Source organism: Giraffa tippelskirchi, chromosome 1, assembly GCF_054371585.1.
Source record: "Giraffa tippelskirchi isolate mGirTip1 chromosome 1, T2T-mGirTip1v1.2.pri, whole genome shotgun sequence".
Lineage (NCBI taxonomy): Eukaryota > Metazoa > Chordata > Mammalia > Artiodactyla > Giraffidae > Giraffa > Giraffa tippelskirchi.
This window is the reverse complement of record NC_137275.1, coordinates 188,651,213-188,673,948: the sequence shown is the minus strand read 5'-3', so window position 1 is coordinate 188,673,948 and position 22,736 is coordinate 188,651,213. Positions and strand designations below refer to the sequence as shown.

At 38.4% G+C, this 22,736-nt stretch overlaps 1 protein-coding gene across 1 annotated transcript in view; it reads right to left on the bottom strand.

The window, feature by feature from the left end:
* Positions 1-1,565: 1,565 nt before the first annotated feature.
* Positions 1,566-22,736, bottom strand: part of ADAM7 (ADAM metallopeptidase domain 7) — a 53,103-nt gene continuing 31,932 nt past the window's right edge. Inside the window, exons 16-22 of the mRNA XM_081516647.1 lie at positions 19,934-20,120; positions 15,280-15,360; positions 12,813-12,891; positions 11,796-11,901; positions 11,324-11,423; positions 3,807-3,863; positions 1,566-2,323 (exon numbers count right to left, since the gene is read on the bottom strand). Coding sequence (XP_081372773.1) covers positions 2,279-2,323; positions 3,807-3,863; positions 11,324-11,423; positions 11,796-11,901; positions 12,813-12,891; positions 15,280-15,360; positions 19,934-20,120 — 655 coding nt within the window. The 3' untranslated portion in view covers positions 1,566-2,278. The remainder of the gene's footprint in view (positions 2,324-3,806; positions 3,864-11,323; positions 11,424-11,795; positions 11,902-12,812; positions 12,892-15,279; positions 15,361-19,933; positions 20,121-22,736) is intronic.

Below are 22,736 nucleotides of genomic sequence, written 5' to 3'. Positions count from 1 at the left end.
AAACCTTGGGAAAATGACAAGAGCCAGAAATATTAGGGCTATGAAATTGTAACTGCTCCACAACCAGAGACAGAACTGGGGCTACGAGGGGACCATTGGCTGGAGGTAGCTGTGAAAATGCTTCTGAGTCTGTAGACGGTATTAGAAGAAGAAGATCCCTAGGAAATAGAGCAGAGAGAGGCATTTGAAAAGAATGTAAAGTCTTGAAGGCCTAGGGTGAGTGATATGGATAAGCATGATGAATATTACTTAAAATTAAAAAGAGGCTTAATTGTCAAAAGGCTCCTGGAATTGTTTGAAAAACAGGGCAGCAGATTAGAAGTCTAGAATGATTATCTAGGCAGGAAGCAATGAAGCGAGAGGACTTAGGGAATTCCAGACAATTATAATTGGAGAGAGAGAAAAATTTGAAAAAAAAAAAAAAATCACTAGAAATTGGTAGTTAGTTGAATATGGAGCCCAGGACAGAGGAAATGAGTGGTGGTGGGGAGTTGTCTGAAAGAGGTGGGAACAATAAGGAAAGCAACAAATCAAAAACAAAAAATGATTCTTTTAAAGGGAGAATAAGATATCACCAAAATGTATATTGTTCTTCAACACATGCATTGTTCAGGGGACTGGAATATGTGAACATCTCTCCATTTTGTCTGTTTGAAAAAAAAAAATTTATAGTTGATGTACAATGTTGTGTTAGTTTCAGGTGTACAGCAAAGTGAATCAGTTGTACATATACATATATCCACTTTTTAATATTTTTTCCCATATAGGTCATTACAGAGTATTGAACAGTTATCTATTTTTATATAGATATGTGTGTGTATGTCGATTCCAATCTCCCAATTTATCCTTCCCCCCAGTCCCGTATTCATGTTTGTTTTCTACATCTGTGAGTCTATTTCTGTAAATAAGCTCATTTATACCATATTTTTACACTTCACATATAAGCAGTATCACATGATATTTGTCTTGGACATGAAGATTATTGCTTGCTTTAATGAGGCTGGTGTATATGATATGGAATTTCCCTTTTTTCAAAAATTTACATAAAATGTTTCAACTAGCATGTTTTGCTTTAAGCATGCATTTACCAGTATTCTTTCTCAAGGAATGGCTTTAATAAGAATAGATGCTTACTGAAAGCACACAATGTATAAAGTGCTGAGTCACTGCTGTCCTTTGCTGATTTAACTAGCTCCTCCCATCAACCAGCCGGCAATGCAACAGAAATTCACCAGGAACAACCAGCTTTCTTCTTTCATTTGCAGCTTTTATTTCATTGAATCAGAAAATTTGCATTTAGCAATTAAAAACTTTATTTCAGTAAATGATAAAATGATTGCAGATAGCTTGAGCAGTTAAGAAAAAAGAAAATAGAGAACATAGGAGAACATGATGAGATGCACCCTTATAAGAAAGAGCTGAAATCATTCCCAGGACAACCCCACATACCAAAGTAATCAACTGGAAATAGCACAGAAATTGCACACTGGAGTGCTCAAACCCATACATTGCAAGGATCTCAAAAGCCCTTCATGGAAATTGTATTTCCTCTCTCCTGGAGTCAATTTTTTTTTTTTAATTTTGTAAGTCTATGAGTTTTCTGGCTAGTTCTTAAAGAAGTCTAAAAGATTAAGGAAGTTAGAATTGACTTCTAGGCTTTTTGAATGACCAGGAGAGCTTCATGCCCTCTTTGGCCACCCCCACAAGTTTTAGAAAGATTTGGTAGCCAATGTGACTATTCTTTTTCCTCCTTCACTGATAGGGAATGATCAGAACAGCCATTGACCTTTTAATTAGGTAGTGGAATCTGATGCTTCCTGCATGGATTTCCTTGGCATCTCTGCAGGAGAGAACTTTATTTAAACCATAATTAGTGGTAATTATGTCAGGTTCAAATTAAAATAAGTACTTTTATGTTCCCAAAGAAATAACCTGTAATAAAAGATGTTTTCCTTCTTAGACTCAACATTGTAATTTGCTTCCAAGTTTTGACTTGTGTTTTAAGTAATTAGATTAATATTTGTAAGAAAATACTAGGGTAAGAAGACTACATATTGTTGTATGAAGCTAAAGGAGCATCTGAAAAAGGATAGTTTTTTTTTTTTGGTATATTAGCATATGTCTAAGCCACAGGTTGTGAATTCTACAAGTAAATGTTACAGAAAGATGCTGCTTCTCGTCAGCATATTCTGTCTAGATAAAGAACAGCTGAGAAACTACCAGAAATTTGTGTAGCAAATATCTAGGGAAGGTTAAGAAGATCTTGCTTCGAGGATCCTCAGCCTAGCCTCGCACAGCCATTTGGGATATCCAATTTCAAGCTCTAAATAAAAAGAGATGGTTAAAAGCAAATTATTTTCTGCAAAATCTATAAGCATGTTATGTTTCAGTGACTCATTTTTATCTGCTAATTACAGTAACCTTTTTACATTCTGTTGTACTACATCTCTCCACGCTTTCCCAGATCTCCTTAGCCATGGTTAATTAAGCAGTTATTGTAAAATCGACCAGTCTATCACAAAAGAAAGAAAGTCATTTTGTTTTTTAATACAGGAAGGCAAACAGTTTGCTTGCCCTAAGGACCATCTCTCTCCGCTCTCCAATATGAGGCAGCTTCATCTTTGTGGAGTGGAAGGACCGCTTGAAAACATTTCTGGTGGCTCAGTGGTAAAGAATCTGCCTGCCAATGCAGGAGACAGGGGTGTGATCTCTGGCCCAGGGAAGAGCCCACATGCCGCGGGGCAACTAAGCCTGTGCACCGCAACTACTGAGCCTGTGCTCTAGAGCCCATGCTCCACAATAAGAGAAGCCACTGCAGTGAGAAACCCTCACACCACAACTAGAGAGTAGCTCCCGCTAGCCGCAACTAGAGAAAGCCTGCACGGCAACAAAGACCTAGCACAGTCAAAAATAAAATAAATAAAATTATATTTAAAAAAAGAACAAATTTCTAAAAAACATGTTCTTCTCCATCCCCAAAGGGAAAGTGTATTGGGCAGGATTTCCAGTAAGAAAAGCTTCCTATTAACCCAGTACTTTGTAGAGACTCAAGAAAAGTCAGTGAATGAATAAATGAGGGAATGAAAACAAAAACTCTAAAATGTGGTCAGTCACACAATGTTCTTTTGTCTCCCTTTGGCAAAAATCACAAATTTTTGATAATTTTTCTATCTTTAGACGTAGTAATTCAAAATAAAATTATCCCTCAGGTTTAGTGAGTTATTGATTTGTAAGTGAAAGCTTTAGCAAAGCAATCATGAAGCAAACTGTTCCATTAGAAAGGATAACTTTTCTATAATTGTTGTTTAGTTGCTCAGTCATGTTGGACTCTGCGACCCCATGGACTGTTGTCCGCCAGGCTTCTCTGTCCATGGGATTTCCCAGGCAAGAATCCTGGAATGGATGGCCATTTCCTCCTCCAGGGGATCTTCTTGAACCAGGGATCAAACTGTCATCTCCTCTGTTGGCAGGCAGATTCTTTACCACTGAACCACCAGGGGAGTCCATTTCCTATGATTACGGGTACTGTCATAGCTTTATTTTTTTTTGTTATTATTTCCAAAATGTATTCAGACTCTGACACTGTTAAATTCTAGCTTGCTCCTTTGGTAAGGTTGAAAAACTCTTGGACTAAAATGAGCACTGCTGAATTATCTGTGAGAAATTTAAGCACATCATGGAAAACAATTTTAATCATCTTTATCTTTTGATAAGGACAGAGAATCTCTCCAATCAATGAGTAGGCAAAAAACACAAAAAGAGGCTAGCATTTGAAAAGGAGGGAACCATTTGATATGGGAACTTACCATTTTGGCACTTGAATTGGGATCTGCCATTCCTCTGTGCTCTTTATTTGCAGATTTCTATAATAAACATTTTATGGTGTCAGGAACTGAACCAGAAGATATCATGCACAGACACACAGACACACTCAGACCACCCCTTTTTAAGCCATGAAAAACTAAGACCGTGTAGGAATGAAGTGGGCAAAAGTGGGTGAGGATGGGGGTAGTACTGGTTAAGTGACGTTTTATCAGAAACCATGTTTTCTTGTTAGCATTGCTGTAACTCCAACAGACAGTGCCACCCTGCCCGTCCAGCTCACTCTGAGACCCTTTTGTGTGATAGGAGGAGTGTGTGAAGCCACAGACTGAACACTATCTTAGTCACTCCCTTCTATCCATTAAAGAATGCATAAGGAGAATTGCTGATTTTATAGAAATATAGTTGAGCATCTTGGTGATTAGCACCCAGCTCTAAATAATACATGTTATATGTATACTTGAGGATACAGGTGTAGATAAAGACTCCAGTGGTTCAGGTGATCTTAGAGACCCTGTAATCTCTCTCTTCTTTTTGCATCTAAGTAAATGATGACTTCAGGAAGTAAGCCCATCAAAGACACTGGAGATTATGAAATATTGGTGCATATTCAGAGATTGCATGATTCACTCAAATTTCCTGTCATGAATAATCATCTCCTAAAGAAGGCTGAGCACTGAAGAATTGATGTTTTTGAACTGTGGTGCTGGAGAAGACTCTTGAGAGTGCCTTGAACCACAAGGGGATCCAACCAGTCAATCCTAAAGGAAATCAACCCTGAACATTGGAAAGACTGATGCTGAAGCTCCAATACTTTGGACACCTGATGCACAGAGCTGACTCATTGGAAAAGACCCTGATGCTGGGAAAGACTGAGGGCAGGATGAGAAGCGGGCAGAAGAGGATACGATGCTTAGATAACATCACTGACTCAATGGACATGAGTTTGAGAAAGCTCCGGGAGATAGTGAAGAACAGGGAAGACTGGCGTGCTGCAATCCATAGAGTAGCAAAGAGTCAGACACGACTGAGAGACTGAGTAACAATACGGTGGTAAAAATTATAATGGAAACCTATAAATCTGAGCAGGGAAAATATCTGGGCTCATTTATCATAAAGAGAGATGTATTTTACTTCTCTGCTTTCCTACTTATGTAATGTCTCTGGTTTGGCTCCATGTCTCTCATGCATGTGTGTGCTGATTTAGCTAATTGGTTTCTCTGTCATACTGATTCGGGAAACACACCTCCTCTGTTAGTGGAAAGCCCTCTGCTGCTCAAGGCCTCTCTGGAAGCCATCATTCAGCTTGACCCCTGAGAACCAAGGCTGGGACTAGAGCAGGGTGAGCAAGGCATTTGTCTCAGGAATAACATTTAAGGGCTACAGACAAACTCTGTGATCATAGTAAATAACATGTTACTGTGTTTTTTTTAAAAAAAAATCAGAACTAGTTCCCAAGCATTCATGATGAGACAGTCAGTGTTTTAGATAAAGACAGCATCTGTGTACTTATAGGAGTCATTGTACTCCTATCACTGTAATCCCAGCCCTGCCGAGAAGTTCCTATTTCTGCCCAGAGTCAGAGAGCTGTGTTATATCACTGGACCTTTTCAAGGAACTGATGAGTGGTTAAGTGGCACCAAGATTATTAGTGACATGGACACAGACTCGCACAACTAATAGAGAGGAGGGACATACCAAAGTGATGTAGTGCGGACTGGAGAAGCTGGCTGGAAGTCTCTCCAAGGACTCTGTGGTTCTTCGCTGGTGAAAAGAGATACTCTTAAGCCTTCAGCTAATGCTCAAACAAATAGGACTATTTCCCATGCCTACAAAATCAATTTTCGAGTCCTCCCTAGAATATAGTGGAGAAGGCAATGGCACCCCACTCCAGTACTCTTGCCTGGAAAATCCCTGGACGGAGGAGCCTGGTAGGCTACAGCCCATGGGGTCGCTAAGAGTCGGACACGACTGAGCGACTTCACTTTCACTTTTCCCTTTCATGAATTGGAGAAGGAAATGGCAACCCACTCCAGTATTCTTGCCTGGAGAATCCTAGGGACGGCGGAGTCTGGTGGACTGCCGTCTATAGGGTCGCACAGAGTCAGACACGACTGAAGCGACTTAGCAGCAGCTAGAATATAGTCTTAGTAAACGTACAAATGTTGAAACACACAGAGATAACATTCTTGCCTAGGTTGTTCTCTTGTGAAGGATGAGTCTAAGAACCTACCTATGAAGCAATCATACTTTTGAGAGAGTGGGAGTTTCTTTGCATGTGTTATGCTAAGTTATTTCAGACTCTTTGAGACCCCATGAACTGCAGCCTGCCAGGCTCCTCTGTCCATGGGATTGTCCAGACAAGAATAACTAGAGTGTTGCCATGCCCTCCTCCAGGGGATCTTCCCGACCCAGGGATTGAACCCATATCTCTGTATGTCTCCTGCATTTCAGGCAGGTTCTTTACCACTAGTGCCACCTGGGAAGCCCAGGAGTTTCTTTATGTTCTGGCCTAAGTTACCCTTTGTTAAGTACTGTCTCTTAACCCTCAGTGGTTTTTATAATACAATCAGAAAGAATGGTTCAGTGGAAACAGAACCGGGGATAGGCCCTGGGTACCAAAAATCTAACCAAGCATCATTAATGTAACTGAGAAAGGATCCCAGACACCATCCTTCCCCAAACCACAGTTTTGCTGAGAAGTAGCCTTTTGATGGGTAACTAATGTATCAAACAGGCGTCAGTTGAATCATTATTATTTATATAATTTTATGACAAATAATACAAACAGCCTAAACAAGAGATGCAAGGACTCAAACTGTCCTATACAATCTACACTTTTAATATATCATGCTATGTGCATGTGTGTGCTCAGTCGCTCCATCATATCTGACTCTTTGTGACTCCATGGACAGTAGCCCGCCAGGCTTCTCTGTCCATGGGATTCTCCAGGCAAGAATACTGGAGGGGTTGTCATTTCTTCCTCCTGGGGATCTTCCTGAATCATGGATTGAACCTGTGTCTCTAGTGTTTCTTCAGGATTGGCAGGAAGATTCTTTACCACCACGCCACCTGGGAAGCCCCATATTATTCTATATGGCTAAATTCACTCAAATATTTATTAAGCTCTTCTTCTAAGTTCCCCCATTTAACTAAAATTTTGGATAGCTCTTTGGGATTTTGTATTCTAGAAGTGCAACAAATATGCCCCAGGCTCTATTTGAACCTCTGGTAACTATTTATCATTGATTATGTGGTCAGAGGATGAGATGGTTAGATAGCATCACCGACTCAATGGACATGAATCTGAGCAAACTCTGGGAGATCAGGGCTTCCCTGGTGGCTCAGATAGTAAAGAATCTGCCTGTTATGCAGAGACCCTGGTTCAATTCCTGGGTGGGGAAGATCCTCTGGAGAAGGAAATGCCGACCCACTCCAGTATTCTTGCCTGGAGAATTCCATGGACAGAGGACCCTGGTGGGCTACAGTCCATGGGATCGCGAAGAGTCGGACACAACTGAGTGACTAACACTAACAACAGGAGTTAGTGAAAGACAGAGGAAACTGCAGTCCATGGGATTGCAAAGAATCAGACATGACATAGTGACTGAACAACAACATATGGTCAGACTACCTTCTCCCGACTACCTTCTCTGAGAGTGAAACTGTCTTGCATATTAATTTAAAGAAAATGCAATTGGGAAAGTTATTGCAACAGTGCATGAGGTACAGTAGATAATTAACAGACATTAAGTGCTAAATATATACAAACATGGGGCTAAGTGCAGTTACATACAGTTTCTTATTTAATCCTGACATTGGCATCCTGTGTTTCCATATCAGAAAATCTCAGTGTAAGCTTAAAAAATTACCACACAATATTTTCTATTCATCTGAGTAGACAATGAAGACTTGTTTCTTGGGGTCACTACTGGCATAATAAAAAGTAAGAATGGATAAAAATGATAAACCATCATATTACCACAGAAGGAGTATACAATCCTGAGTAAGAGAAGTTCAGTAAAAGCCTTTCTACTATAATGTCATAGATATGTCCCTGGGGGTATGGTGGGAACTCGTTCTATAAGACTGTACAGTAAAAAGCACAGGACCTATGGGAAATGGAGAGTTGGGGCAAGATCACTAGTCAAAAAAAAATTCCTAATTTTAAAACACTAACACCATTATATTTTCACTGGCATTTGCATCTATCAATAATCAGTTCATACTTCCTTCAAGAAATAGGTCCTTGTGGGCAGTTTTATTGGTATAATCTTATCACCAAGTTTTCTTCATTGGTTAATTTTTTTTTAAGAATGTTTTTGTAGCTTCTTAATCAGCACTCACACTTGTTTTCCCCCCAATGAGCCAAATACATTGGAAATCAAAACTATTGTTAAAGATGTTAAACAAGCCATGACTTGCTGGGATTTCTCTAGGATTGTCATTTTTTTTTTTTTTTAATTCCTATGGTTATTATTTTAATAAGCTTTCCCTTTAAAGTAAAAAGATACACAAAGAAATATATGAATAGAAAGTGTTGAGATGGGTGACTTTTCACAAATGAGCACATGTGGGTAACCAAGACCCACCAAGATCAAAAAAAGAGCTTTACTGACACCCCCTACCCTGCCAAAATCCACTCTTCCCTATGATAACAACTACCCTGACATCTAATATCATAGATTGGTTTTGTCAGTTCAAACTTATGTAAGTTGAATTGTACAGTTTGCCTTTGAGTTTGACATGTTGTCTAGCAGTATGTTTGTGGTAGTAATACATCATCTACAATAATATGTTGTAAACATCAGTAGTTTGTCCATTTTTCCTTTTCTGTAGTATTCCATTGTATGAATATATAGTGAATTGTTCACCCTTTTTTGTTACTAGATATTTGTATTATTTTTGCTTTTTGCAAATAATGCTGTTGGAACATTATTGTTGATGTTTTCTGATATGCACATATACCTCTTTCTGTTGGGTGTATTCATATGACCGAAATTGCTAGATTACAGGGAATGTGTATGATCAGTTTTAGGCCATAGTATCAGTTTTACCTACTGGTTGTACCACTTAAATTTTCATAACTTTTATGAGAGTTTTCACTCTGTTTATTCCCACTAATAATTGGCATTATCATCCTTATTCATTTCTAATCATTTCATGGGAAAATACAATACAGATAAAAAACATACACAAAACAGATTTGTGGCTTAATGAAACATTTAAGGTAAATATCCTTGTAATTACTAAACTGATTAAGAAATTTCAAGTTTCCCATCATTACTGCCACCCACTTCCTACCCTTCTAAATTAACCACTTTCCAAACTTAATGACCCTCCTCCTTGCACACAATTATGCTTTCACCCCTGAATATTTATCTCTCAACACTATACACTGTACATTTTTAATTTTTATGAGAAAAAGACTTTTCCCAATATTTTTCTGCCTCTGATTTCTAATAGAATTTTATTTTGAGGACATATTTTGTATGACACCAACTCTTTTAGATTTATTAAGACTTGTCTTATATCCCAGTGGTGGTTTATATTTGTAAAATTTTCCAGCTGTGCACAAATTAGTGTTTTATTTAACCAATATATTCTGTTGAGAAATAATGTCTTGATTTATTTGAGTCCTGCCATTCTTTCCTTCCCTACATGTCAATAGAAGGTCATTAAGAGATACCAAAGGAACATTTCATGCAAAGATAGGCTCGATAAAGGACAGAAATGGTATGGACCTAACAGAAGCAGAAGATATTAAGAAGAGGTGGCAAGAATACACAGAAGAACTGTACAAAAAAGATCTTCACAACCCAGATAATCACAATAGTGTTATCACTCACCTAGAGCCAGACATCCTGGAATGTGAAGTCAAGTGGGCCTTAGAAAGTATCACTACGAACAAAGCTAGTGGAGGTGATGGAATTCCAGTTGAGCTATTTCAAATCCTGAAAGATGATGCCGTGAAAGTGCTGCACTTGATATGCCAGCAAATTTGGAAAACTCAGCAGTGGCCACAGGACTGGAAAAGGTCAGTTTTCATTCCAATCCCAAAGAAAGGCAATGCCAAAGAATGCTCAAACTACCACACAATTGCACTCATCTCACATGCTAGTAAAGTAATGCTCAAAATTCTCCAAGCCAGGCTTCAGCAATATGTGAACTGTGAACTTCCAGATGTTTAAGCTGGTTTTAGTAAAGGCAAAGGAACCAGAGATCAAATTGCCAATATCCGCTGGATCATCGAAAAAGCAAGAGAGTTCCAGAAAAACATCGATTTCTGCTTTATTGACTATGCCAAAGCCTTTGACTGTGTGGATCACAATAAACTGTGGAGAAAGAGATGGGAATACCAGACCATCTGACCTGTCTCTTGAGAAACCTGTATGCAGGTCAGGAAGCAACAGTTAGAACTGGACATGGAACAACAGACTGGTTCCAAATGGGAAAAGGAGTACGTCAAGGCTGTATATTGTCACCTTGCTTATTTAACTTCTATGCAGAGTACATCATGAGAAACGCTGGGCTGGAAGAAACACAAGCTGGAATCAAGATTGCTGGGAGAAATATCAATAACCTCAGATATGCAGATGACACCATCCTTATGGCAGAAAGTGAAGAAGAACTAAAGAGCCTCTTGATGAAAGTGAAAAAGGAAAGTGAAAAAGTTGACTTAAAGCTCGACATTCAGAAAACTAAGATCATGGCATCTGGTCCCATCACTTCATGGGAAATAGATGGGGAAACAGTGGAAACAGTGTCAGACTTTATTTTTTGGGGCTCCAAAATCACTGCTGATGGTGATTGCAGCCATGAAATTAAAAGACACTTACTCCTTGGATGGAAGGTTATGGCCAATCTAGATAGCATATTTAAAAGCAGAGACATTACTTTGCCAACAAAAGTCCGTCTAGTCAAGGCTATGGTTTTTCCAGTGGTCATGTATGGATGTGAGAGTTGGACGGTGAAGAAAGCTGAGCACCGAAGAATTGATGCTTTTGAACTGAGGTGTTGGAGAAGACTCTTGAGAGTCCCTTGGACTGCAAGAAGATCCAATCAATCCATCCTAAAGGAGATCGGTTCTGGGTGTTCATCGGAAGGACTGATGTTGAAGCTGAAACTCCAATACTTTGGCCACCTCATGCGAAGAGTTGACTCATTGGAAAAGACCCTAATGCTGGGTAGGATTGGGGGCAGGAGGAGAAGGGGATGACAGAGGATGAGATGTTGGATGGCATCACTGACTCGATGGACATGGGTCTGGGTAGACTCCGGGAGTTGGTGATGGACAGCGAGGCCTGGCGTGCTGCAATTCATGGGGTCGCAAAGATTTGGACACTACTGAGCGACTGAACTGAACTGAACTGATGTGGAATCATGTTAGACTATTTTTCTACATTTCCCACTTCACTTAGCTTAGGGATAGTTCACTTCAAACATACTTACAGCTACTTTTTGCAATTGATTAAAACTACTGCAATCTATATTTTCTTACGTGTAGTGGATGAATATCAGGTAAGATGGGCTCATTCCTTGTCTGCTGCTCATCACCAAAGTATCCTTTATTCTCCACTCCTAGGGTTTCTCGAGGTGGGCTGTCAAGAAGGAAATGAATATTGATACCAGCTATAGTATGGGATAAGCCTGTGGTTAATATTAAATCATTTAGGAGATTTTTAAAAGACTGATTGATACTCATGTAGCACTCTATAACAATTAAATCTGATGGAGGAACCAAATTTAGTGTTAAAAAAAAACACTTGTAATTCCAACCTGCAGTGAAGTTTGGGAACCACAGGGCTAACATCTGAACGAGAATGAAGTGTGTAAAAGCTCAATTTGTTACACTTTTACTTGGTCTTCAGTAAGAGGCTTATACCTTCTTCCCATCAAATATTCTTTGTGGCCACAAAGTTTATATTGTCTCAGTAATGGTCCCCTTCAACACATAAAGAATACAGACCTACCTTGGAACTTGCTTCAACCTAATACATTTTTTGTAATGAATTAGTAATATGATAACCACAACACCAAAAATAACCAGGACAAGGACGACCACCAGGATGGAGATATCTGTAACATTAAAACACATGAGCTTCAGCCAAGACATCAACCTTGGGACAACAGAATCTTAACATTTAACTGAGAAGTTACAATTATGTTTCTGTCTTCCTTGAAGGACTTTAATTTGACCCTCTTCTGTTTTTTTTTTTTAATAAAGTCAAAGACCAGGACATTGTACTATTGTACAAGCTATTATCTGTATTATCAATGGACACTCCACCCGAGGTTCTATTATGTTTAAGAGAATCCCAGTCAGTGGGAAAATTTAGATTATCAGTGATTGACTATAGAAAAGGCCTTACTGCGTTAAGGGTTCTTGGAGGAACTAATCCACATTTAACTGGAAGAAGATACATTCATTCCAGATTAATTGTAGTAAATTCAAACTTGAGTATTTCAACATTAACATTAAGAAAAATATCATACAAATCCACACAGAAATACAACACATGTGTAGTAGACCTGGCATATAAGCAGAAAGTATTCTCACTGGTGAGGTTTCTGATACATGCAAGATATTATGTATATATACTTTGCTGTTTTATTGTTTAGTTGCTAAGTCATGTCCGACTCTTTGTGACCCCATGGACTGTAGCCTGCCAGGCTCCTCTGTCCATGGGATTTCCCAGGCAAAAATCCTGGAGTGAGTTGCTATTTCCTTCCCCAGGGGATCTTCCCAACCCAGGGATCAAACCCATGTCTCCTGCATTGGCAGGCGATATCTTTACTGCTGAGCCACCAGGCAAGCCCCTATATATTTTTAAATGATTATTATTTATTTATTTTTTGGTCACAGTTTACAGAATGCAGAACTTCCCTGACCAAGGATCGAACCTATGCCCCTTTCAGTGGAAGCACAGAGTCTTAGCCACAGGACCACCAGGATGTTCTAAGATAGTATATTATTACGGGATGCTCACTGGTAATATTTAAGGTTTCCTCCCATTCCGCAGATGCCTGAATTCCCTCGCACTGACACTTAAGTTCACCGTCATCCACCTGGAAGAGCCATCAATAAAATAATTCATCACATGACTGACATAAAACTTGTGTTTTCCACCTCATTCATCTAGTGTTCACACACATCAAAATACAAACACCCACACACTCATGAACTTTTTATTGATTAATTAACTAATCCAAAATCAAGGTTGGGAAAAATAAGGCAATAAAATACAAGGAACAGCTATTTTTGAAGATGGCCTTGGAGCAAGAGAAGGATTCTGACAAATTTAAAACTGAATGAACCAGATGGTTTGGCTTATCTTTCCAGAAGCCATCAATCTTATTGAATGAACAGTTCTTGCTAAAGTTGGGCATATCATAGCCAAAGAGAAGACTTCAACTAGATTTAGTGAGATAACATTAATATGAGAAAAAAAGCAGTGGCATAAATGTTTACTTCATCAAAAAGCATTGTGTAATGGTTAAGGACATACACTGTTTCTATACTGAAATCTCAGCTTTTCCTTTCATAGAATACCAGTGTGATTGCTTCACCATCTCTTAAAAGAGGGCACAGGAATAGTACTTATCTTTTAATGTGATTGTGAAACTTTAAAAATTTAATATATACATAAAATCCTTGAAAGAGTACAACTCTATATAAGTGTTACTGATTAATTTGGCTTAGGAAAGATGTTACCCACAAAGGCAAACTGCTAGATACTGCTAGTATTGAACAGTGTCAAATGAGTGAAAAAATTGTTGCTTTTCTGTTTGTTGTTTGTTTTTCTCAAAAGCTTTGGGCTAATGTTGATACTGATATAATTTAACTGTAAGAGAAATTATGATAAATGCAACTTTTTAAAAAGATTTTTTTGGAAGTAGGTCATTTTTAAAGTCTTTATTGAATTTGTTACAACATTGCCTCTGTTTTATGCTTTGGGTTTTGGGCCAAGAGGCATGTGGGATCTCAGTTCCCCAGTGAGGGATTGAGCTTGCATCTCTTGTGTTGGAAAGTGAAGTCTTTAAGTCTTAACCATGGTCTGCCAAGGAAATCCCGATAGACCCAACTTTAAACTTTTGGTTTAAACTTGTACAGTTCAGTTCAGTTCAGTCGCTCAGTCATGTCCGACTCTTTGTGACCCCATGAATCTCAGCACACCAGGCCTCCCCGTCCATCACCAACTCCTGGAGTCTATCCAAACCCATGTCCATCGAGTCGGTGATGCCATCCAACCATCTCATCCTCCGTCATCCCCTTCTCCTCCTGCCCCCAATCCTTCCCAGCATCAGGGTCTTTTCTAATGAGTCAACTCTTTGCATGAGGTGGCCAAAGTATTGGAGTTTCAGCTTCAACATCAGTCCTTCCAATGAACACTCAGGACTGACCTCCTTTAGGATGGACTGGTTGGATCTCCTTGCAGTCCAAGGGACTCTCAAGAGTCTTCTCCAACACCTCAGTTCAAAAGCATCAATTCTTCGGTGCTCAGCTTTCTTCACTGTCCAATTCTCACATACATACATGACTACTGGAAAAATCAAAGCCTTGACTAGGTGGACCTTTGTTGGCAAAGTAATGTCTCTGCTTTTAAATATGCTATCTAGGTTGGTCGTAACCTTCCTTCCAAGGAGTAAGCATCTTTTAATTTCATGGCTACAGTCACCATCTGCAGTGATTTTGGAGCCCCTCAAAATAGTCTGACACTGTTTTCACTGTTTCCCCATCTATTTCCCATGAAGTGATGGGACCAGATGCCATGATCTTAGTTTTCTGAATGTTGAGCTTTAAGCCAACTTTTTCACTCTCCTCTTTCACTTTCATCAAGAGGCTTTTTAGTTCCTCTTCACTTTCTGCCATAAGGATGGTGTCATCTGCATATCTGAGGTATTGATATCTCTCCCAGCAATCTTGATTCCAGCTTGTGCTTCTCCCAGCCCAACATTTCTCATGATGTACTCTGCATAGAAGTTAAATAAGCAGGGTGACAATATACAGCCTTGACGTACTCCTTTTCCTATTTGGAACCAGTCTGTTGTTCCATGTCCAGTTCTAACTGTTGCTTCCTGACCTGCATACAGGTTTCTCAAGAGACAGGTCAGATGGTTTGGTATTCCCATCTCTTTAAGAATTTTCCACAGTTTAAACTTCATACATACATAAATTACTGGGTTTCTAGGTTACCAGTCCAGTGATAAGACATATACTTCCAATATTGGCATTATCTATGTATAACACTGGTTTGGTTCTTTGGTTCAGTATTATTAATGCATGAAAAAATATGGATCCCAAATGCATATTTGATTTAAAAATCATGCATACATATATACATACATACACACACACTCATGGGTGCACCTGTACTTATACACAGGCTCGGGAATGAAGTCTTATGCAAACAAGTGACTGGTAAGATACCAATTTAAAAAGGAGTCAAACCTTACAGAATTTTCATTGCACTGAGCAGAGCAATCAGTTGAATTGTAGGCCTTTTCAATAGTCACACATTCACCATTGCTGCACACCTAGAAATGAAGTCACCAAGATCAATTAGAATTACTCACTCAGAATTTGCATGATTTGTCCTAATGAAAAACCACATGTAGAATCTTCTGTGGAAGAGGAAATCTTCTATAAATGTTAAGTGGATATTTGAAAACAATGCACTGTACAGTCAAATATTGTTATATACAAATACATTAATCATTATAATGTCTATGTCCTTATGACTTCTTCAAATGTTAACCTATCAACAATTCTACTATTGTAATTGCAGCAATTTCTTCTATTATTTCTACCACATTTTCTTCTAATTTGATAAGGATCCATGTTTGTTATACCACAGTTGCTAGCTGGGCATTTTGTCAATATCCATTAATCTTATTATTATGATTTATACTTACCAATTTTGCTTTAAATTATGCTTTTGGGGGGGTAAGTTTGATGACCAAATTACTATTCTGTTGCTCTTGGTTATTACCTGGTTTATCTTAGCTCATTTATTTGCAAAGAGTCAGACATGATTAAGGGACTAAACAAAGAGTTTCTGTATCTAGAATTCCTATTTAATCTGTATCAGATTTCTTAGAACTGCATTTCTTACTTTAATTCATTTTCTTTTCTTTTTAGAAACTTCATCTTAGTTTCCCCTTTTAAGAAGAGTAGCTTTCAATTTACTGATTTTTTATAGTTTTGATTTCATGGCTTACTGCATAAATTGCATAAAACCAATCATGATTCATTTTGTACTCTGAAGGCAGTGCTTCTGGATTTCAAATTGTATCATTTTTATAAATTCAGTACCCTTTTTAAAAATTTTAAAATAATAGCAGCTTTTATTTTTTAAATTAATTTTTAGTGGTGCATAGTTGCTTTATAATGTTATGTTTATTATATGTTACATATAACATATATATATGTTATATATGTTATGTTTCTTCTATGTTGCTATATAATGTTATATAATGTTGTATATTCATTAAAATATAAATTTAATTGATTTCTAAAGTATTTTCCTCTTTCTAAAAATGTACCAGTTTCACAGGAACTATCATCTTTGATTTCTCAGATTGTCTCCTTTGTTCACCATCCTGGTTTCTTTCATGTCTGTTTTTTAATCTTCTTTCCTTATGTTTACAGAATGGGTTTTCTATATACACAATTAAACATTGAGAAACTTTGTTTTAAAACCCATGCTGACCTCTTTTCAAGTATTTCAGGCTCAACCAAAGGAAAATACTGAGATGTTTCTTATTTTTATTTTGCAATTTTGAATGTTTACTATAGAGATAGCTACAGAGACCAATTTTGAGCAATTCTGTACGCGAGAATGAACCAACGAATTTCCTCTCTTCTCTATTCTTATTCTCTCTGCAGTCTACTATCTTTCTCTCTTACCTTCTCTTCTCTTTAATTTTTCGTGTTTTTTTTCTTATCTATGTTGTAAGTTCTGTAGTATAACTAAGGAAAAGGGCACCTAGGTGTTTGCCCTCTTTTCCTATGCCAAATTAAATTGACCCAGAAAGAAAAACGACTAAGAGAAACTAGAATGCTTTTAAGGCATTTGAAGTTCCTCATGTCTAAAACGGAGAAGGCAATGGCACCCCACTCCAGTACTCTTGCCTGGAAAATCCCATGGACGGAAGAGCCTGGTAGGCGGCAGTCCATGGGGTCGCTGAGAATCGGACACGACTGAGCGACTTAACTTTCACTTTTCACTATCATGCATTGGAGAAGGAAATGGCAACCCACTCCAGTGTTCTTGCCTGGAGAATCCCAGGGATGGGGGAGTCTGGTGGGCTGCCGTCTCTGGAGTCACACAGGGTCGGACATGACTGAAGCGACTTAGCAGCAGCAGCAGCAGCAGCAGCATGTCTAAAAAAATAGTAACTCAGTGTAGATATGAAAATGACAAATTCTATAAGTAGTGTCTTTGTGATATCTCTATAGACAAGTGTTTGCTATGCATGGATTCCCTTATGAGGAACTGGTTCAAGAACTGACACCATTGTGAGTGGTGCACTTCTGTACTAAGACTTCTCTTGAAGGAATTATGTACTCTGTGTGGTGGTGGTACCTAGTCACAATGTGTTTGCACCTTCACCAAATGTTCCTTAACAACTGCTCCCCTTTCAACCTCTTTGTTGAATCCCAGTCACTCTATGAAGGGGACCTCATACTTTTGTTTGATACCTCTGGCTGATTTTCCTTACCTGAATTGAACAGAAAACTATTTGGTGTTTTCTTTAAACTGATGCCTCATACACTCTGTTATTGAAAGCTCTTGACCTTTCTAGATTGTGGTTGGTACACAAACAAATTTTCATAACTATTGACTCCTCACCATTTTTATATTTATTTAGTCATTTTCATGAGGTGTGTAGCTCAGTCGTGTCTGACTCTGCAACCCATGGACTGTAGCCTGCCAGGCTCCTTTGTCCCTCTATAGTTAAAATTATGCACTTGAAATATAGGTCTCTATGAAATTATTAACTTCTGATTCCTTTTTTTATATGCTGAATTTTTACTTTCCAATTAATTTTTCTCTCATTATATGAATGATACTGTAATGTTTGTGGGTGGTGGTATCGAGAGGGGGAACCATGTCATAAATACTTTTCAGTTTCAAAGTTGCTGATTTTCAATACAGTATTATATTTTTCAAATACTCTTGTGCTTATAAACCTTGATGCTCTGGCTATTGTTTTTAGTATACATTCTCAAGTTTTCATCTCGGAGTGATAAAACCTTTCCAAATTTAGCTTCATTCTACCTGTTCAACTTAGTTTTCTACCATTTCACCTAGAACTCCAATCACACTAAAACTGCTCAGTTACCTGGATATGCCATATATTATACTTTGTACTTTTGCATATTATGTAGGTACGTCTTTTTCAAAAAAGCATTTTCTCAAACCATGAACAAGACGAAAAGACAACCCTCAGAATAGGAGAAAATATTTGCAAATGAAGCAATGGACAAGGGATTAATCTTCAAAATATATCAACAACTCATGCTACTCAAATATCAAAAAACAAGCATGCAATAAAAAAAAAGAGCAGAAGATTTAAACTGACATTTTTCCAAAGAGGACATACAGATAGCCAACATCCACATGAAAAGATACATCATTAATTATTAGAGAAATGCAAATCAAAATTACAATGATATATCACCTCACACCAGTCAGAATGACCATTATCAAAATATATACAAACAATAATGCTGGAGAGGGTGTGGAGAAAAGGGAACCTTCTTGCACTATTGGTGGGAATGTAAATTGATACAGTCACTATAGAGAACTGTATGTAGATTCCATAAAAAACTGAAAATAGAGCTACCATATGGTCCAGCAATCCTACTACTGGGTATATACACAGAGGAAACCGTAATTCAAAAAGACATGCACCCCAATATTTATTGCAGCACTATTTACAACAGCCAGGACATGGAAGCAGCCTGAATCTTCATCGACAGAAGAATGGATGAAGAAGATGCGATACATATATACAATGGAATATTATTCAGAATGATATTAAAAAGGAACAAAATTGGGTCATTTGTAGAGATGTGGATAGACCTGGGGTCTGCCATACAGAGTAAAGTAAGTCAGAAAAAGAAAAACAAATATATATTAATGCATATATGTAGAATTGAGAAAAATGGTATAGACGATCTTATTTGCAAAGCAGAAGCAGACACAGATGTAGAGATCAAACACGTGGATACCAAGGGAGAAAGGAGGGAGTGGAATGAATTGGGAGATTGGTATTGACATGTATACAATATTGATATAATATATAAAATAGATAACTGATGAGAGCCCACTGTATAGTACAGGGAACTCTACTCAGTGCTCTGTGGTGATACAAATGGGAAGGAAGTCCAAAATAGAGGGGATATATGTAAAAGTATAGCTGATTCATTTTACTGTACAGTAGAAGCTAATACAACATTATAAAGCAACTATACTCCAATAAAAGTTAATTAAAACACAGAAACATGTTTTTCTCTTCTTCTGTATGTTGAAAAATGTTCATAAAGTCGAAGCTGAAATGTCTCTCATTTAATGGCATCAGGAGATGCCATTCCATGTTCTCTAAGAGAGGTCAGTCACTTCCTTTGGACTCATACACATTGATCACATCACAATGAAAGCGACTGAGTTGAATTGTAATGATACACTTGATTTAATCTAAGAAATTCTCAAGTACACACATCTTTACATCATCTGTGTCCTGCACAGATACTGGCATTGTAGTACATGCCCAGCAAATATATCTGAATGAATAAAATAAATGAAGACTGTATGGCTACTTTATAGTCAATTAAATTCAAAACATTAAGTCTATAATTTCATTAAGCATCTACAGTAAGACACTAATTAAGCACATTTGTAACATTTACATAATTGGTATAAAAATATTTTAAAAAATGAATATTTACTATACTGTTATTGCTACTCTGCTCATTTAAAAAATGTTGCGGATTTTTTTCTGTGTTCCCATAGATAGGCCCTCTGGGGCTAATTACAGGATCCAGTGAAGTTTTAAGTGACTGAACAAGAAGTTTTAATAAAACAAAGGGCATTCATCTTACCATTCCATTGCCACATTTTGTGCCAGGTGCAACCAGGCCAAAATCCTTAGAATCATGGTATAAATAGAAGGTTTTGCATTCGCTGGTATTCTGTTTCAGATGCTTCTTAAGGTGGTAGATCTTCTCTTCTCCAAGGACAGAAGAGTGATGCCCACCTGTGCAAAATATCTTTCCGCACTTGATATCTCTGAAGGGAAGCAAGAATATTCTCACACTTGGACAAGAAATAGAACTTTAGAAACTAGGCTGGCAGTGGAGTGGCCTGCTTATTTTTTTCTAAACCTAGGCTTGTCAGAGCCCAAGAGAGGCCAGGTAAGCCTCTGGACAAAGTCCTGATCCTGAAAACTGGGATGAGCAGACAAAGATGCTAAATGACTATATTTCTTTATGATACCTAGGTAATTCTCATAAACCAATATTAGCTCAAGCTTACAGGAGAATATTATTAGTAATTTGGATGAGCATAACTTGAATCAGTAACGTATTGGTCACCTACCGACCTGGGGAGTTCATCTATCAGTGTCCTATCTTTTTGCCTTTTCATACTGTTCATGGTTTCTCAAGGCAAGAATACTGAAGTGGTTTGGCATCCCCTTTTTCAGTGGACTACATTTTGTCAGAACTGTCCACCATGACTCATCTGTCTTGGGTGGCCCTACCCGGCATGGCTCATAGTTTCATTGAGTTAGACAAGGCTGTGGTCCATGTGATCAGATTGGTTACTTTTCTGTGATTGTGGTTTTCAGTCTGTCTGCCCTTTGATGGAGAAAGATAAGAGGCTTATGGAAATTTCCTGATGGGGGAGACTGACTGAGAGGGAAACTGGGTCTTGTTCTGATCGGTGGAGCCATGCTCAGTAAATCTTTAATCCAATTTTCTGTTTACCAGTGGAGCTGTACTGCTTCCCTGCTATTTACCTGGGGCCAAACTATGGTGGAGGTAATGAAGATAATGGCAACCTCCTTGAAAAGATCCCATGCATGTTCAGCTACACTCAGTGCCCCAACCCTGCAGCAGGCCAGCACCAACCCACACCTCCACTGGAGACTCCTGGACACTCTCGGGCAAGTCTTGGTCAGTCTCTTATGGGGGTCACTGTTCCTTTCTCCAACAGGAGATGGCAAGAGTGATCGGTGATGTTTCAGCAATCTGCGAACTAAAATGGAGTGGAATGGGTGAATTTAACTCAGATGACCATTATATCTACTACTGTGGGCAAGAATCCCTTAGAAGAAGTGGAGTAGCTATCATAGTCAACAAAAGAGTCTGAAATGCAGTACTTGGATGCAATCTCAAAAATGACAGAATGATCTTTGCTCATTTCCAAGGCAAACCATTCAATATCACAGTAATTCAAGTCTACGCCCCGACCAGGAATGCTGAAGTTGAATGGTTCTATAAAGACCTACAAGACCTTCTAGAACTAACACCCGCAAAAGATGTTCTTTTCATTGTTAGGGGACTGGAATGCAAAACTAGGAAGTCAAGAAACACCTGGAATAACAGGCAAATTTGGCCTTGGAGTACAGAATGAAGCAGGGAAAAGGCTAATTGAGTTTTGCCAAGAGAACGCACTGGTCATAGTAAACACCCTCTTCCAACAACACAAGAGAAGACTCTACACATGGACATCATCAGATGGTCAACACTGAAATCAGATTGATTATATTCTTTGCAGCCAAATATGGAGAAGCTCTGTACAGTCAGCAAAAACAAAACCAGGAGCTGACTGTGGCTCAGATCATGAACTGCTTATTGCCAAATTCAGGCTTAAATTGAAGAAAGTAAGGAAAACCACTAGACAATTCATGTATGACCTAAATCAAATCCCTTATGATTATACAGTAGAAGTGACAAATAGATTCAAGGAATTAGATCTGATAGACAGACTGCCTGAGGAACTATGGACAGAGGTTCATGACACTGTACAGGAGACAGGGTTCAAGACCATCTCCAAGAAAAAGAAATGCAAAAAAGAAAAATGGTTGTCTGAGGAGGCCTTACAAATAGCTGTGAAAAGAAGAGAAGTGAAAAGCAAAGGAGAAAAGGAAAACTATACCCATTTAAATGCAGAGTTGCAAAGAATAGCAAGGAGAGAGAGGAAAGCCTTCCTTAGTGATCAGTGCAAAGAAATAGAGGAAAACAATAGAATGGGAAAGGCTAGAGATCTCTTCAAGAAAATTAGAGATACCAAGGGAATATTTCATGCAAAGATGGGCACAATAAAGGACAGAAATAGCATGGACCTAACAGAAGCAGAAGATATTAAGAAGAGGTGGCAAGAATACACAGAAGAACTGTACAAAAAAGATCTTCATGACCCAGATAATCACAATGGTATGATCACCCACCTAGAGCCAGGCATTCTGGAATGCGAAGTCAAGTGGGCCTTAGGAAGCATCACTATAAGCAAAGCTAGTGAAGGTGATGGAATTCCAGTTGAACTATCTCAAATCTAAAAGATGATGTGTGAAAATGCTGCACTTAATATGCCAGCAAATTTGGAAAACTGAGCAGTGGCCACAGGACTGGAAAAGATCAGTTTTCATTCCAATCCCAAAGAAAGGCAATGTCAAAGAATGCTTGAACTACTGCACAGTTGCACTCATCTCACACGCTAGTAAAGTAATTCTCTAAGCCAGGCTTCAACAGTACATGAACTGTGAAATTCCAGATGTTCAAGCTGGATTTAGAAAAGGCAGAGGAACCAGAGATCAAATTGCCAACATCCGTTGGATCATCGAAAAAGCAAGAGAGTTCCAGAAAAACATCTACTTCTTCTTTATTGACTATGCCAAAACCT